The 16,828-nt window shown below is 37.1% G+C and overlaps 3 protein-coding genes across 4 annotated transcripts in view; 1 reads left to right on the forward strand and 2 right to left on the reverse strand.

Annotated features, from left to right (window-relative positions):
* LOC116287671 (uncharacterized) overlaps nucleotides 1-16,828 on the reverse strand; it is a 35,468-nt gene that overhangs the window by 8,762 nt on the left and 9,878 nt on the right. Inside the window, exons 11-14 of the mRNA XM_089035868.1 lie at nucleotides 3,720-3,806; nucleotides 3,037-3,121; nucleotides 2,509-2,602; nucleotides 392-963 (exon numbers count right to left, since the gene is read on the reverse strand). Of these exons, the coding sequence (XP_088891994.1) occupies nucleotides 392-963; nucleotides 2,509-2,602; nucleotides 3,037-3,121; nucleotides 3,720-3,740 (772 nt within the window). The 5' untranslated portion in view covers nucleotides 3,741-3,806. The remainder of the gene's footprint in view (nucleotides 1-391; nucleotides 964-2,508; nucleotides 2,603-3,036; nucleotides 3,122-3,719; nucleotides 3,807-16,828) is intronic.
* On the forward strand, nucleotides 4,107-6,667 carry LOC148913603 (uncharacterized). Of its 2 annotated transcripts, XM_089033623.1 has the most exons (4): nucleotides 4,107-4,703; nucleotides 4,998-5,146; nucleotides 5,206-5,410; nucleotides 5,804-6,667. In XM_089033623.1, exons 1-4 carry the CDS (start codon nucleotides 4,612-4,614, stop codon nucleotides 5,817-5,819), a joined length of 462 nt encoding a protein of 153 aa, XP_088889749.1. In that variant the 5' UTR covers nucleotides 4,107-4,611; the 3' UTR covers nucleotides 5,820-6,667. The 2 variants fall into 2 exon arrangements, with proteins under 2 accessions (XP_088889749.1, XP_088889752.1); XM_089033626.1 differs by lacking the exon at nucleotides 5,206-5,410.
* Nucleotides 6,182-7,708, reverse strand: LOC148913604 (uncharacterized). Its single transcript, XM_089033618.1, has 3 exons — nucleotides 7,214-7,708; nucleotides 6,853-7,107; nucleotides 6,182-6,580 (listed from the first exon to the last, which is right to left on the reverse strand). Exons 1-3 carry the CDS (start codon nucleotides 7,504-7,506, stop codon nucleotides 6,424-6,426), a joined length of 705 nt encoding a protein of 234 aa, XP_088889744.1. The 5' UTR covers nucleotides 7,507-7,708; the 3' UTR covers nucleotides 6,182-6,423.

Raw genomic sequence — 16,828 nt, forward strand, 5'->3', positions numbered from 1 at the left:
CGATATTTCTTTTAGTCTAAATGTGTAAATGTGTAAATGTCTTTTTTTCGGTGGACAACGTTAATGACATTGACTGCATGATCATGCATTGGCAGATACAGGATTTTGCCAAAGAGGGCGTTGTCACATTAAGGTGACGGAATATAATCATTATTGGAGAATAAAATTTCAAGTCTATCGCTCTCATGGGGAAGGGGGTTGCAACCCCCACAACCCTCCCCCTAGATGTGCCCCAGGAAAACACTTAGTGTCGATGCACGCCAAACTATACAAGCTATGATCGACAAAACACCATTCCTATAAAACCAAACCCCACAAGCACCTAATATTAAAATAACAAAAATATATGATGATGAAATATTAAAAACATAAACTAACCCTAAGTCCTTACCTACAAAAAATCCAGAGAAAAAAGTTCTAATATTTTCAAATGTATTAGTACCAACGCTTTGAAAGAATTCAAAGTCCAATGCTGTGGCTGGAATATCTTCACTGTAGACCAAGTCCTTAAAAGCATTTATAGATTTATTCATCATACGATAGAAATGTGCTCGCGAGACTGAATCCAAAACTACTACATTGATGTTGATTTTCCTCTTGTCTTTTGTGTCCTTTTTCTTGAGGAATAACTGTGGTGGAAACACAAGTACTTGAAGAATACTGCCACACTTCATAAAACAGAAAGTATCTCCTTCTTTTAGCGTAGCTTGTACAAATGACCAAACTTTATCAGTGTTAAAAGGTGTAATAGGATTCCATGTTGTTATGTGACCTTCTTTTAGGTCTCTTCTTCCAAGAGAAACAGTCTCACCGCCACACACTTTTGATAAACATTCAAGCTTAGTATCGTTTTTAAACCAGCAAATGTCTTGATATTGCTTTGTTGGGCATGTTTGGGTTTCAATGGGGTCTCTGGGACTCCTAAAATGTTTGTTGATTGTCTCACACGCGCTTTTATCTGGCCTGTACAAGGGAAAAGAATATTTTAGTAAAAATGCGTCAGAAAAACGTACAAAAACATTTTGAAATCACAATGTGTTAAGAGTTTAAACCCTATTGGACTGAATGTTCTATATGGTTTCCATAATAACATTTCAAGGTGTGCTGATGAAAGGCTGCCCTTTTCAGTTTGGATACTACATGCACATTGATTGGTCAAGAGCTGAGTTTAGCAATTAAATAAATAGAGTATTACATGGGCGCGCGGAGATACGAAATTTATCTTCTCGTGTTGAAAAGATCTCTCACGAGTGAGCTGCGCTCACTCGTGAGAGATTTTCAACACGAGAAGATAAATTTCGTATCTCCAAGCGCCCGTGTAATATTCTGTTTATTATATAATTATCCATAAAATCAACTAAGCTTTTTATTATTATAAAAGGTAATAAGCAATAAGTTTTTTATTATTATAAAAGGTAATAAGAAATAAGCTTTTTATTATTATAAAAGGTTTTTATTTATAAACTAATAGCTTAAATACACATGGTGACGATATTTTCACATGTGAAAATATCAGTTTTTCGAAAAGGAGAAATATGGGTATTTTATGGATAATTATATGATAAGTAATATTATCAACTATTTACAACAGGTGATCTTGCCGATTACTATTAACCAATCAGATTGCGAATTGAGCTTCAAGTTAAAAATCAATCCCATGCATCTTTGCACGCTGTCATTTGCAAAAAAATCCAAAATGTCTAATTAATAAGTACAACAAAAACCAATCCAAAACACACATTTTCAAGCAAAATCACATTTATTGGCAAAAAAATATAAAATAAATGCATTAGAATTTCGTTCAAACCTGTCCACAGGAAATGTTTGACACTCAAAGTAGAAATATTCCACAAAATATGCGCCTTCTTCCAATGTGTTTTGCACAAAACCACACAAACAACTTATGATAACTCTGCTAAATTTGGCCAATTCTTCTTAGTTATTCAATTCTCTAAGTGTCCTTTCGAAACATTATTGGATAGCCAAGTGTTAGTAAACGAAACAATTCCTATTGACGTTTATTTAAGGAAATAAAGTACTTGCACCGAAGCGAAAAACAGAGGAAAGGGCGCCCGCGGGGGTATATGGGATTGATTATTAACTTGCAGAGAAAATCATGCATTGCATGCGTTCCGAGATCACCTTGAATGTGACAAATTGAAAAGCAATCCGTATAAATAAACGATGTATCTGCTAAACTAGTCGTAGTACTGTTTCAAAAGGTAGGTCTCAAGAGCGGATTTAAATGATTCTGAAGTCGAGCTCTGTTTTAAGGGTTCCGGCAGTTCATTCCACAGAGTACGTTTTAGTCTTAGTAAACGGTATTGAGAGGAGAGGGCGAGAGGCGCATCCAGGATTTTGTTAAAGAGGGGGTTGTCACATTAAGATAGCAGAATAATATAATTATTGGAGAATGAAATTTCAAGTTTATCGCTCTCATAGGGGTGGTTGCAGCCCCCCACTTCCCTTCCCTGCAGCCCCTGTTACAGACCAATTTTTTTTACTCACGTGTAAGGTTTACATGCACTTGGTAGTTCATTTGTTCCATTCTCTGGAGGTGTTAATTTGGAATAGTGGCATGGATACATATCGGAAAAACCACCTGCAGGATAAAGCACAGATTAGTCAGATAACAGTAGTTCAACATGTGATCTGAGAGTTGTATGAACATAGACAATATTCGAATCAGAAACTCAAAAAGCGATTGAAACATGCTACTTCATGTACTAACGGGTCGCGTGACCTCATCTCCCCTAAATTTCAAAGCTATAGACCAAATTCAAAACTCGCACCGATGTGAGGCTTAAGTTGTGAACAAAGGAATCTGGCGTGATTCGTGACTTTTGAATCACGCCAGATTACTTTGAGTCACGCCAGATCCCTTTGTTCACAACTAACCCTAACCCTAACCCTAAGTATAATGCACGGCTAGTGTGCCTTTCAAACCCCTTATAAAGTTTCTGATTGAAGGAACTCCAGGAAAGATAAATTTTCACAAGAAATGTTACATGTAGAATCACAATTAATGGTACTTACTGTAATTAAATTTTAAAGTATGGGATACAGAATAGAGAAAAGCAATAGCAAACACAAAAGCATTGCACACAAGGAAGAACCTTTTCTGAAACAAAACAGACAAACATAAGTTACTGATCATCACCACCATTTTCATGGTTACATTAAAGACCTTAAGCATGAGGGAGGACGAGAGGGATGACGACGACAAGTTTCAACTTTATTTTTGGATAACAAACATGTGCAATGAGTCATTTTTTGACAAAACGTATACAGTGTCGATGCAAAATTCTGAAGATGCAATCCTTACCTCACAGAAAGACTCGGGGCACATGCACATCAACGAAGTTTATGGCAACTCGTTGTCGTCGTCGACTCTCGTTTTTATGCTTAAGGTCCTTATTATTAAAGGTATGACCAGTTATAATTTATTTACATCATTATGGGAACCTTCTTACTAATCAACATTAAATCAAACTAAAAAAACAAACTAGTCTTTTTACAAGTAATCGTCTAGAAAAACTGATCCAGCGTCTATGTCTTATAAGAAGAATAAATCACTGAAATAAAAAGATTTCTTAGTTATCATAGACTAGCAAAAATTCTGAAAAGAGATTATTTATTAACTGACAGGGCAATTATTCAATACTTCTGCTGGTCATACTTTATAGGAGTTTGGATCTAACCATGTTCATTTTACTTACTAATCTAGTCAGTTGAAACATTTTGCTGTAAATTATGTCACTCTACACAGTCATACAAACAATGTGCTCTTCTTTTCAGTATTAAACCTACAACAAAGAAATATGAAAAATCAGTTTTGTAGAGTAACTGTTATCATAGTTAATGGAGCAGAATGGTTTGGAAACTCCATGGAACAAAGCTATTGTTTTGCGTTTGAGGTTGAACCGTACCATCACGTAATACTCACTCGTGCAATACTGTCCGTGCACAATGAACCAAAGCAAGTATGGCTAAAAATACTGATTTCCTTATTATTTTCATGTATGAACATTTTTGCCACGGTGAAAACTTTTATTCGATGACTACAAACTATGCGGATAAACATTTCCGTGCAGATACAGTTAAAGTGTATATCAGGTCTAGAATTTTTTTACGGTTTTGGCATCTCTAGATGATATGAATAAATATTCCAAAAAAAATTTTTCGATTTCGAATTTTTTTCACCTCGAAATCAGCCTTCAAAGTTAGATTTCTGGCGACGCCCAGTCGTGTTGGCCGTGTTTTGGGAGACGCTAATGGACTGGCACTAGTTTTTCTGTGACGTAAATTCGGTGACACAGTTTAGATCGGCCTTTCGAAGTATTGTAAATATGCCTAGTAGGTGCGTGGTTGGAGGGTGTTCAAATATAACGAAGAAAGGCATAAAACTTCATACGATCCCTTATTTTAATGATGACCGACCAATAGCAAAGGCTAGAAGGAAAAGATGGGTCGATTTTGTGTTGAAAAGACGAGCAAAATGGACGCCTACGGCGACTTCGGCAATATGCTCGGAGCACTTTTCTCCAGAGGACTACAGTCAGCGTTACTCTTTCGGAGAAGACGACAGAAAGCTGGCACACTTAGTAAGGGATGAGACCGGAATTGTGTCATACCCAAAACTTTACCCAGTTCCATCGACTAGTTCAGCTGAAGCCAACAATTCTCAAAGAAATCGCCGAAAGGTAAGTCGTCGATTGATAATAAAAAAATGTCACACATATTGGACTATATGCCCCAACTGTAGCACTATCGTTTGTTTACTATATAGATTTTTCTAATATTATAATCATAGTATTATTCTCATATAAAAGCTATCAAGAAATAAGACATAAATGCATGACTAAATATTTGCATTCTTGCAAAAACTTGAATTGCAATATGCAAAATAAAGAAACAAATGAAATCAAACTAAGATATTCGAATAATAAGAATAATAATTTGTTATAATCATTCTCTTTGTTTTCTTTCCTTCCAAGACAAATACTTGCTGTAAGCCACTTCAACTACAATATCATTAGAGAGACAAAAAAGAAGCCAGATGGATCAGACCAAGTGAGATTTATTTATCCGAAGTTTAAAAATGGGGAGGCTACTGTAAGAGATGTGAGAATAAAACCAGATTATGGTAAGAATTATGGTCAAAAAATACTTGTATACATGTTATTGTTTATCTTTTATCAATAGGGTATGTGGAAGAGATATACATCACTTTTCTCGAAGCATTGCAGAAAGAAGACATGTTAAGAGAGGCACAGAAAGAATTAAAAGAAATGACCCCACCATCAATGAACACGATGCTGGTAAAAGAAAGTAAAACTGTGGCTTTGGAAAAAAAGGAAAAAAGAAAGAGTATGGTTGTAGACAATGTACCACCCACAACACCATGCGAGTAGGATGTTATTTCCCATTGATGTTTCTAAGTTTGAAGAGTGCCATCATCATACCTGTGAAATTTGCTTAGCTGAATAGCACTGAATAGTGCTAACCAAACAAAAGAAAACAAATGAATTTGTGCTAATTATTACTACTATTTAGATTTTGTACTATTTCACTGGTTATACTGACTGCACTCTGTTTCAGTGTTCAAATATCACCAAGTCCTTATTCAGTGCTTTCACTATAGATCTTTCTTCATAATTAGACTGTTGTGTCTAAGTCATGAAGGTTTATTTCTAATATGTTGAATAATCTAACAGTCATAACATAATAGAAGTATAATATAAACTAACAATTTTGTCATCAACTATTCACTTCATGCTAATTTGTGCATTACTTTTATCAGTATCACAGGTACTTGAACAAGAAGCCAAAGCTGCCGAAATGAAGAAAACAAAGAAGATTGGAGAAGGCAGGATAGAGAAATCAATCCCTCATTGCACTCATTGCAAGAATCCCATGAAAGGACACAAGAATGTGAAAGACTGCCCTAAAAACCAGAAAAGCAGTTAATACTCTCTTGCTTTTAGAGTGAAGTTACTAAACCCGTGAAATAGAAATTACTTGTTAAGGTGTAATAGTCAAATAGACACAAAAGAAAACAATGGCATTAGAGTCTCAGTGCTAAGGTGTATTAGTCTACTATCCATTTCACTGGTTTAGTGACTTCACTCTTATATTAATATGTAGAAATGTATCATTTTGTAATACTTTTTACAATTAATTATTTTATAATTTTTTATTATAGTTGTAAGTGCAATACAAAGTGACAAATACAAAACAACCCTCATAAAGGCAATTTGAGTCATTTCTATTAGACCCATGATACAAAGTTGTATAATTAGTGAGGAGAGTCGAAGTAAAACAAAAGAAAACAGTGAATATCTACTACTATGTAGTGCAATTTTTTTCATGCTTCGAGTAAAATCACTCTAATGCAATGTTCTGTTTATAATATAATATGTATCACTCGTTATCTTCGTATCCACAAAAATCGGTGCTAGGAAACTGTTTTCTTATCGAGTGGTATGCACAAGCAGGCAGTGGGATTCTCTTGGATCCTCCTCCTTGATAACCATGAACCAATTGGGTGAATTCCCTGTAAGCTGTTGCACGGAGAAGCCTAAAATATGAAATGATAATTTGTTAGTATATAAACTTATCAAACAAACAAGAATATATTCTTGAAATAAACAACTGTCAGTTACAATTGCTATTTACATCATTATCATGGAAATAAGTAATACTTTAAAACGGCATGGTATGACTTGTAAAGCACGTGAACAGTAAAAGATATAAGAAAATAAGGAAGAAAACATTAGTCATAGTTATCTTACTTGTTCTGGGCCCATGTAATTAAAACTAAGCTTAGAAGAAAAAAAAGGATTTACTCACTCTTCTTCACTGCCAGTTTGTCTATACTTATATCCGTCGATAGTGCGGTACTTGGCACATGATGAACGTAGGGACCAGCGATTTAAACAAACAGGCTCAAACCCTGGATGTAAGGTCACACAAATGGGAGGTACTTCCAATTCTTCGAGCACTTCGGAAGACTTCAGTGACTCGAGACAACCCTCTATTTCGTGACAGCAATTACACTCTTGAGGTTTTTGAAGTAAGTCTTTCTTGCAATGACCGCATCTACACCTAAAAGAGGAAACGTTTAGATTTGCGAGTTAGTAAAAAAATCAAAACGAAACTAAATATTTTGCAAAAAGAGTGAGCTTGTAGCTAGATCTTGATAGTTACGTACCAAGCGCTATTCGGCGTGACGCCATCAAATCTTTCTTGAAGCTTTTCATTTCTCTTCTCGATCTTTGAAATTTCTTCGTTATATTCACTGAGCCAGTCCGCATCAGCAAGTGGTTCTGAAGAATATGGTCCTACCAATTCGTGAGATTCAGACCTGGGGTAGCTATCATCTGACTCGTGTGTTTCAGCATGTTGATGGCATTCGTCCTCTATTTCTCCATCCTCTTCCTCTGAATATATACTTGAAATCTCGCTTTCAGAGCTGCAATCACTCCCGTAATGGTTCGTAGCCATCTTGTGAAATTATATATTGAAATTTATGTTTTTTGAAGGAATGAAAGTCACTAACGGGTCAATGTTTACAATACTTTGTCTACTCGTATCCTTGACAATCGCTTTTCTCGGTTCTCGAATTTACGTCACTAGTTACCAGTCTCCTAAAACACGGCCAACACGACTGGGCGTCGCCAGAAATCTAACTTTGAAGGCTGATTTCGAGGTGAAAAAAATTCGAAATCGAAAAAATTTTTTTGGAATATTTATTTATATCATCTAGAGATGCCAAAACCGTAAAAAAATTCTAGACCTGATATACACTTTAAGTTACCACTGACGATAAGTAAGAAAGCATGAAAAAAGAAGATCTTCACATATGATTAACTAACAAATAATAACTAATAAAATATCTTTAGACGTTTTTTTAGGGAAAGAAACTTCTATATTCCCGAATACTATAAAAAAACGAAGCAGCTTTTCCTTCTCTGTACATGGTCAACGTCATACAACAATGGATAAAGTCGAACAAAAACAGAACAATAGGTTTTCCAACCATTCCGCTCCATTAACTATGCTGTTATATAAGATGACACTGAATTCAAGAAGGCAAGAGAAGCCTTGAAAGCAAAATAGAAAGAACTAAAAAAACAAGGATTTAGCGATAAGCCGAGAGCTACTACAGCCCTGACAGACGAGGAAATAAACATTCTTTGAGTCCAAGCAACACCAGCAGCGTCAAGAAATTTCGACGAGTTATGACCATCGTGTCAGATAGCAGTCAAGAGAACGAGTGAGCAATAAACTTGAGAGTTTCAGTCTTTCATAGACTGTTTTTGAGAGTTTATAAAACTTGAGATTTAATATTCTTCACCGTGGTACTTGTCGTTACACGATTTTCTGTTTGAAAAGTTAGAACTCATGTATTATTGTTACACTGAAACTTTTTCACGTTCAATCCGTGTATTTAAGCAGAGATAACTAGCTAAAAACTAGTGTGAGCTGCGTCGGTGTTTCTAATGAAACAGTAATGATAACAGGGTAAATCTAACACCGTGAAAAGCTGAAAAAATGAAAAAACTTACTGACGTTTCGACGCTAGTCCTTCGTCGGGGTAAAAGAGAGAGAGGTGGTAGAAAGGAGAGCATAGTTATTATTACACCGAACAAGACAAAAGAAACCAATGAGAACGAGGTAAGCAAGGAAACGACTGTAAGTAATAATCAAAATACAAAAGAAAGGGCTAATTAAAAGCAAAGCGTCCATTAATCCCGTTGGGACTAAGAGTGCCCAATAGGTGAATAGGCCTCATGTCTTTGGTCTTGCGATAATCCTTGTTGCCGTTAATCAAAGAAAGACCGAAAACAATGAAGTCAGAAAGAGAATGTGCGTAATAGCAATGTGGTTAGACGTCTATCGACGGACTAACCACGAAAAGATAACTGAATAAATTTTTCTTCACATACTCGAACGAATGGTATTTCTTTTTTCTCGGGCTCCGAAGGATGCCCGAGGTATAGTTTTAGACGACTTATGCGCCTCAGTGGCTGCAGCAGCGTATTTTTTCGCTCTCTTATGAAAATCGTTTTTTTCCCCTTAAATTCGCCGAAATTTCTACGTTAAACTTGCTGTGGTTTATCCTGTATGGTTTTGGAAGCTTGCATTGGCTTAACGGAAAATACATTGCTCTTTACTCTTCTTATTTAATTTTGGGTATTTTAAAATACTCCATTTCGGTGAGGAATCCAACATGCTTTCTTTCTAAAAAAAAATGTAATCGCATAATTTTTAATGGTTTTGGCTCCGCATAATAGCAGCCCGCGACACTTGGAAAAATTTTAGCATCTCACTCGAATAACAACTATTTAAATTTCAATAACTTCTGTACGATTCAACCGAATTCCTAGACAATCATGCAACGGACTATCACTACACCACTTAGCCCAGTGCAAAGGTTTTTAGAATTTTTCCGAGATTTTTTCTTATGTTTTCGATGCCCTCAATTCAAAAGGTTTTTCACTTAAGAGGCAATGTCTGTAAAAATCAAACATAATCGAAAATACGTGGCCAAGTTGAAAAAATCGATTTTTTTCATATTTGGTCCAAAGATGTAGAATATCATCCCAATAAACGTACTGATGTTCATTTTGAATAATTTCACTTTTATTTTGAGAAAATCGTGAAAATCGATTTTGGCCGTCGGTGCCCTCATTTCAGCCTAAATCCGAGGTGAAAATGGTAGGTCTGAGAAAGGCGATCGCGTTTAAAAATGAAGCAAACTAGAGAAGATCTGTTTTTGAAATAAAGTAAAGGAAAGATTAATGATTATTTTAAGCTAAAAAATGAATGGGGAAACGCGTTCTAATAAGCGAACAGGAACGTTTTGTAAACTACATTTTTCGGGTTCTCAAATATTTAAAATTCACCCTTAGTTTGCAAAGCGCACTTTCATGTGCACCGGGTTTTCGGATTTATCTGAAATTCCAGCCATAATACCTTCGAATGTTCAGCAAAATGATATGTAAAATTCAGCTTGGGTTATTCAATGAGCGCTTTATACGAAACTCTCGAATTCAGAGAAATTTGCGTTGTTTGAGCTCGGCATCCGACGAAACCTTTTCGAGGCAGACATAAATATATCCTTAATATATTTTCTTGCTGTTCAGTTCTGACATTTGTTTTGATATTATTATTTGTCGATTGAATATTGAGCAATAAATTGTATTTTTTTGCTCTTTTTCGACATTAGTTTAAAATGCTGTTACTTATTAAAAATTATAATTTGAAACAAGCATGTAAACACACGCGTCGGCACGATCTATATGACACTTATAAACAAGCCCATATAGCTTCAGAGTTCTAAAAAGAGTTACATTTATGTCCAGATTTAGGACATTTAGACTAAAAAACACCGGGAGATCCTACCTAAAAGATAAATTACTTGATTATTGTTCATACCTAGTACTGAATTTCGGCTTCTATAGTTTTTGCTCGTCGTATACTTAGACAGTAATGCTATGTTGGTAATCATAGCAAGGGACGTAGCGAGGGGAGGGGTGAGAGTGGCGATCCAAAAGTTTGACTAAAGAGACTAAAGGCTCGTTACGGCCCTTGCAATGATTACCAACACCCGCTTGACTAGTAAGAACATTAATTTTCTTTTTACTGCTTTCTCATTATTTGGATTTTCATTTATAAAACCGATTATGACAGCAGGAATTTTCAAGAGAATAGATATTCCATTTACGCCATTACTACATTTCATAACTGAACCAGCTAGTATTTTTACGATGAAGTCTGGAGCTGAGGTCCATAAGCAAAATGAAGAGCCGTTAAAATTGATCTTGGGCTTCCTCGAAATGAAATTTATGAATCTAAAGAAAATACTTTGCAAAATTAGACAATTTTCTACTCCTCAGCAAGGAACTGTACGTAAAATGAAGTCACCCGGCCTCTGCTGAAATGCTAGTTGGATTAAAGGTAAATTACGCATTACTGTCTAAGTATTATACGACGAGCAAAAACTATAGAAGCCGAAATTCAGTACTAGGTATGAACAATAATCAAGCAATTTATCTTTTAGGTAGGATCTCCCGGTGTTTTTTAGTCTAAATGTCCTAAATCTGGACATAAATGTAACTCTTTTTAGAACTCTGAAGCTATATGGGCTTGTTTATAAGTGTCATATAGATCGTGCCGACGCGTGTGTTTACATGCTTGTTTCAAATTATAATTTTTAATAAGTAACAGCATTTTAAACTAATGTCGAAAAAGAGCAAAAAAATACAATTTATTGCTCAATATTCAATCGACAAATAATAATATCAAAACAAATGTCAGAACTGAACAGCAAGAAAATATATTAAGGATATATTTATGTCTGCCTCGAAAAGGTTTCGTCGGATGCCGAGCTCAAACAACGCAAATTTCTCTGAATTCGAGAGTTTCGTATAAAGCGCTCATTGAATAACCCAAGCTGAATTTTACATATCATTTTGCTGAACATTCGAAGGTATTATGGCTGGAATTTCAGATAAATCCGAAAACCCGGTGCACATGAAAGTGCGCTTTGCAAACTAAGGGTGAATTTTAAATATTTGAGAACCCGAAAAATGTAGTTTACAAAACGTTCCTGTTCGCTTATTAGAACGCGTTTCCCCATTCATTTTTTAGCTTAAAATAATCATTAATCTTTCCTTTACTTTATTTCAAAAACAGATCTTCTCTAGTTTGCTTCATTTTTAAACGCGATCGCCTTTCTCAGACCTACCATTTTCACCTCGGATTTAGGCTGAAATGAGGGCACCGACGGCCAAAATCGATTTTCACGATTTTCTCAAAATAAAAGTGAAATTATTCAAAATGAACATCAGTACGTTTATTGGGATGGTATTCTACATCTTTGGACCAAATATGAAAAAAATCGATTTTTTCAACTTGGCCGCTAGATGTTTGATTTTTACAGACATAGCCTCTTAACGCCGAATTCAAACTTTAATAGCTCTTCGCCGGATGTTCCATTTTCACTTGTTTTTCCTTCACTACACGCTACAGCGAAAAAAGACCCCAGTGCACGATATTTGCAGGCTATAAACAACTCGAAAATGCTCGAAAAAAGACTCCGAACTTGGTTCGTTCCGCAAATGACATCCGACACTTCAACTCTCGCGAAGTCCACTTCAGACACGCTCGCCTAATTCCAAGTTTAATAACTTCTCTACGGTTCAACTTAAACACCCGAAAATCAATAACCAAACGCTCACTACACCACTTAGCCCAGTGCAAAGGTCTTTAGAATTTTTCCGAGATTTTTTCTTATTTTTTCGATGCCCTCAATTTCAAAGGTTTTTTACTTAACGCCGTTAAGCTCACGATCTGCAACTCGTTGTCATATGATTGTTGAACAAAGAAAGATGGAGTACACGAGAAGAAGCTAAAGTATGCCTTTTCGCATATAAAAGGCACACACTGTTTGCCGTAGACCTACAGAAAGGTGTTACGCATTTTCGAAACAGGTCGATCCGCGAACTCAAAAGGAATCTGAACTCAATTGATTTAATGTAACTCACCTGACGTCGCTGAAAAGTTTTAAGCTTCAGTAAGCACAGAAAAAGGACGAAAAGGCAAGTTTGCGTTAAGGAGAAGACAGATACGAGGTGAAAATGAAATTAAACTTGCTATTTAAGTTTTTTTTTACTGAATGAATGAATGTTATTTATTTACACCACATCCAGATATGCTTATTGCATTTTACAGATAATAATAGAAAAAAAGAAGGTGTTAGGTTACCTTAAGTAATCAAACAACTAATCAAGTCAGGTAGCTTATTCACAAATATTACATTAAAAAGATAAATAACTTGGGTCTATTTTTACACATGCTAATAATACATTTATAATGACAAAAAAGAAGAAAGGCATAATAATTAGGTGAAAATAACAAAAGAAATAATATCATCACTGGCTAATATTGGACTGGAAACGTTTTAGCAAGATTCTTTTGAAATATTTTTTTAGAGGAGCAGGATTTTATTTGTTGAATGTTATCTGAATGTTATCACTGTGATAAATATGTTGTTGAAAGCGGTATTTCCGTACATCAGAGATCGTACTAGTATCACTATAATAGAACAAGAGCTTGTGTCGCTCACACTGTTGATGTCTTTGTTTAATGACTTGATCTTGTCCAACGCCAATAACGTTGAAGTGAATATGATCTTGTGTGGTGAAATTTAATGTTTATTTACTCTCTGTTCAGTTGGTGGCGTTCGCCCTTTTGCTCGTGAAAGAGAACCGAGCTTCCATTACCATTTTCCAAACTGATTCACGGGTTTTATAGCTCTAGAGACTTTTGAAAAAATACAAGAAGTACAAAGAAATTATGCAGACTGCGAATGTAAATTATTTCACCAAAGAATTCGCATGTTTAACCTTGCACGATCTCGAGAAGTATACGAGAAGAAGTAAAATATACCTTCACGCATGAAGGACGAAAAGGCAAGTTTGCGTCAAGGAGAAGACAAATACGAGGTGAAAATGAAATTAAAGAAGTAAAATATGCCTTCTCGCTTATAAAAGGCACACACTGTTTTTCAGTGTTATATTGCTTGTTTTTCTTGTAGGCTGTGCATGTTTTTGGCTCTGTTATGTGGATTCATCACATTGTCCCACTCCTCTCCACATTCCGTCTCCATAGCTACAGTCTTTCCACGGCCCAAACCAGTGGCCTCTTCATAGCTGCAGTTTTTGCTATCCATGATCAGTTTGGTCATTGCTTCGTTCGGTAAGATCAAAGAGTAGTACACACCTCCTTTCAATCCAAGACCCTTCTTCTTACTGAACATTCGCATTACCAATTTCGTGATAATCTCTTTTGTATCGTCACCAAAAATTGCCGTTCCAAAAGTGGCCATTGACAATTGTATCCGTTGAACATATTTAGAGGGCCATTGAAGGAATGCTTGATGCCTTTGGTATTGCTTGGTGGGTTTTCCCCATTTGACTGGCGTTTGCGCTATTTCTCTCAGGTATGCTTCGTATGTTGGAATGAGCTTCTCCACCTCGTCCATTGTTATTTGCAACGGACATAAAATTGTCTCTGGTGCTTTATTAGGCCACATGTTGTGGACAAGATGTTTCAAATTGGACCGGAAGGCATAAATTTTATTTTCAAACTTGTCCCTTGGAAAGAGGCACACTTCCATTGGCTTTGTTTCTTCCTCCTCCTGGTCTGTGGTAACTTTACAAAAGAAAACCCGTGTATGATTTTCCACTATACTACCTTTGATGTTTACAGTGCTACCATGGCCTATGGTCCTTGGCGCGAGGAATGCGTATGTTTCCTCAAACCATTCGTACTTCAATCTCCCTTTCCCTGTGGCTAGGCAGGTCACATTCACCTCATCGTCGATAGCCATTTCTATCTTATTAGGTGGATGAGTGTGTACTTGAAGGTGAGTTTTGTCTTCTTTCTTCATGAACGCCCAGTCGATGCTGCCTCCCAACAGTCCCTTTGTTAGCTCAGTTCTTGCTCTGTAACATTCGAACACGACTTGTTCCGGGCAGCTGTACATTGTCGTCATTATCTTGGCGTACAGTAAACAACATACTCCACAGCTGCTGGCATCTTGCTGTCGGGGAAATTTTGTCTCCCTATGAATTTCAGGTTTTAGTTCCTTTGTTATAATTCTTTGTTCGTTCATGTTCGTGGCAATTTTGAAAAAGGAAGCAAGCCGTAAACAAAACCTTTGATCAGGTTCGGCTTCGCCGTCACCAGGATCGTAAAAGACAACTTCACTCTTATCCCGATCGCAATTGTTTACGATGGTTATCGTCCAATGCCCTTCGCCGATATGTTGCGGGACAATGTACATGTGCGTGTTTTTGACGTCACAATTCTTTAGTCTGCGCATTAGTCTCTCGAATTCCAGTGGACGGTCAGAATGGGGAAGACTGTCTATTTCTTTCAATTTACTGGCAAACAATGTGTCCATCGCTTTCACTTGCAAACCGTCTCCTTTAGCTTCCTTCTCTATGTGCTTTAACACCGCCATAACAATGTTGTCGTTAATCCAGCCAGGTGGGCTTTCGAGTGAATAACTGAAATCTCTTTGCGGGTATTCAAGTGTCTTAAGGTCTTTCCCTCTCAGTAGTACGCCCTCTACATTTGCAAGGACCTCTTCTCTGCCATTTGCGTTATTTGCTTTTTGAAGACGTTCGGATAAAAGCTCTCCCTCTCTTGTTTGCCCAGGATTTAAATTTTTGCTGGTTTCTTCAGTGTCCTTCTCATACAGCAGGAGGTAGCAATTGCGTTCCGCTTCCTCAAGCATTGCCTTTGTGGTTCTTTTGCGCACTGAAAGATCATCCGCAGCATACCAGCTATCGTCGTCCTCTGCTCTCAATACCGATGTGTAGTGTCCACTTCTTGCACTGGTACCATTGTGAAGTACTACTCCTTGCAGTCTGTACTTGTGCCGTTTTGTACCTTCGTTTTCTAGAAGAGAGATAGTGTCATCTATTGTGATTCTGCGGGATATTTTCCTCGTGTTTGTGTCATATCGCTTGATGTTTAACATTAAGACATCGGGGCACAAAGTACAACAGGTTTTGATAATGTGGTCCGTCTCAACGCCACATGTGTCACATTCTATGTGGTGTTCCTCCCTTCCCATTACATCTTCTGCAAAGTATGTATCGAGCATAGCTTGGATGGACTGCCCCACTTGAGCTCCTTCTTGTTTTTCCCCGGTCTCTCTGGGTTGTAATGCAAGTGAAAGAACCATTATAGGTTCATCCTGAATGCATATCTCTTTTCTGCATTCCGTACACTCCTTGAAAATGAAAGTAAAGGCAGTTAACCTTTGAATAGGAGTACAACTGTTTTTTGCATCGGCTTTCATCTCCTCCAGCAAAAACATTATAGCTTCCCCTGCGTCTTGTTGTTGGGCGTTAAATTGGTATTTGCTAGAGAGGGTGCTGTACAAATACACTAATTTTTCCTCCACTTCGCCTCTGTACAGCATAGACTTCAAAAGAGAGGAAATCTGATACCCAATGGTTTGAGGTTCCCTGAAAGATGTTTCGACAATGTCCGCAGCTAGTGAGGAAGCACATATACATTGTAATAGGGAATTGAACCAGCAACTATTCCCCAAATTGGGCAGTGGTAGCGGTTTGTACGCCATGTGTTCGGCAGCGAAATCTGGAAATAGCCTTGTGTTGTCGGCGTTGTGGCCACTCGATGTTGATGACAAGTCGTCACTTTCCCTCTCGGTGTCCAGCATTTCATCTCCTTCAGCTGCATTCTTAACATTTCTGAGCATGTCTTTCGTCTCTCCTTCCTTGCTCTTGTAACCCAAATTACTGCTTTTCTCTTCTAAACCCAATCCCTTTGTCAGTTTTTTGGCACTTGACTTCTCTACTGGGAGGTTTCTTTTCCCTCGGATGGTGTTTTTGGTTCGGCGTTATTTCGATCTCTCTCTTTTCAACTCTATCACTTGTTGTATTCTCTGCCTCGCTAGACTGCTTGCTTTTCCCCTTTGTACTTCTCGTGGTGTCCTCTTTTCTTTTTTGGTTTCTTTCTTTGGCGTCTTCATTCCATCGAGAACGTTCCTTTTTTGTCAGTCTGTTCCACTCTTTGGCTGCGGCGTTTTTGAAACTCACTCGTTTGGGTTTTTTCCTCTCTATCTCTCCTCTCCTGGCTTCTGCAAACACGTGGAAACCATCTATCCTTTTATCAATGGACTTTTCGTCTTCCTGTAAATCCTCGACCAGTACATTTTTCGGGAAGTCTTGCACTGGAGGGTTTTGATACTTGCCCGTAATACGTCTCTTCTTTTTGGTAG

This window comes from Actinia tenebrosa, unplaced genomic scaffold (assembly GCF_029948245.1).
Source record: "Actinia tenebrosa isolate PJP-AT-01 unplaced genomic scaffold, QUT_ActTen_1.0 PGA_scaffold0__85_contigs__length_37466705, whole genome shotgun sequence".
NCBI classification, from domain to species: Eukaryota; Metazoa; Cnidaria; class Anthozoa; order Actiniaria; family Actiniidae; genus Actinia; species Actinia tenebrosa.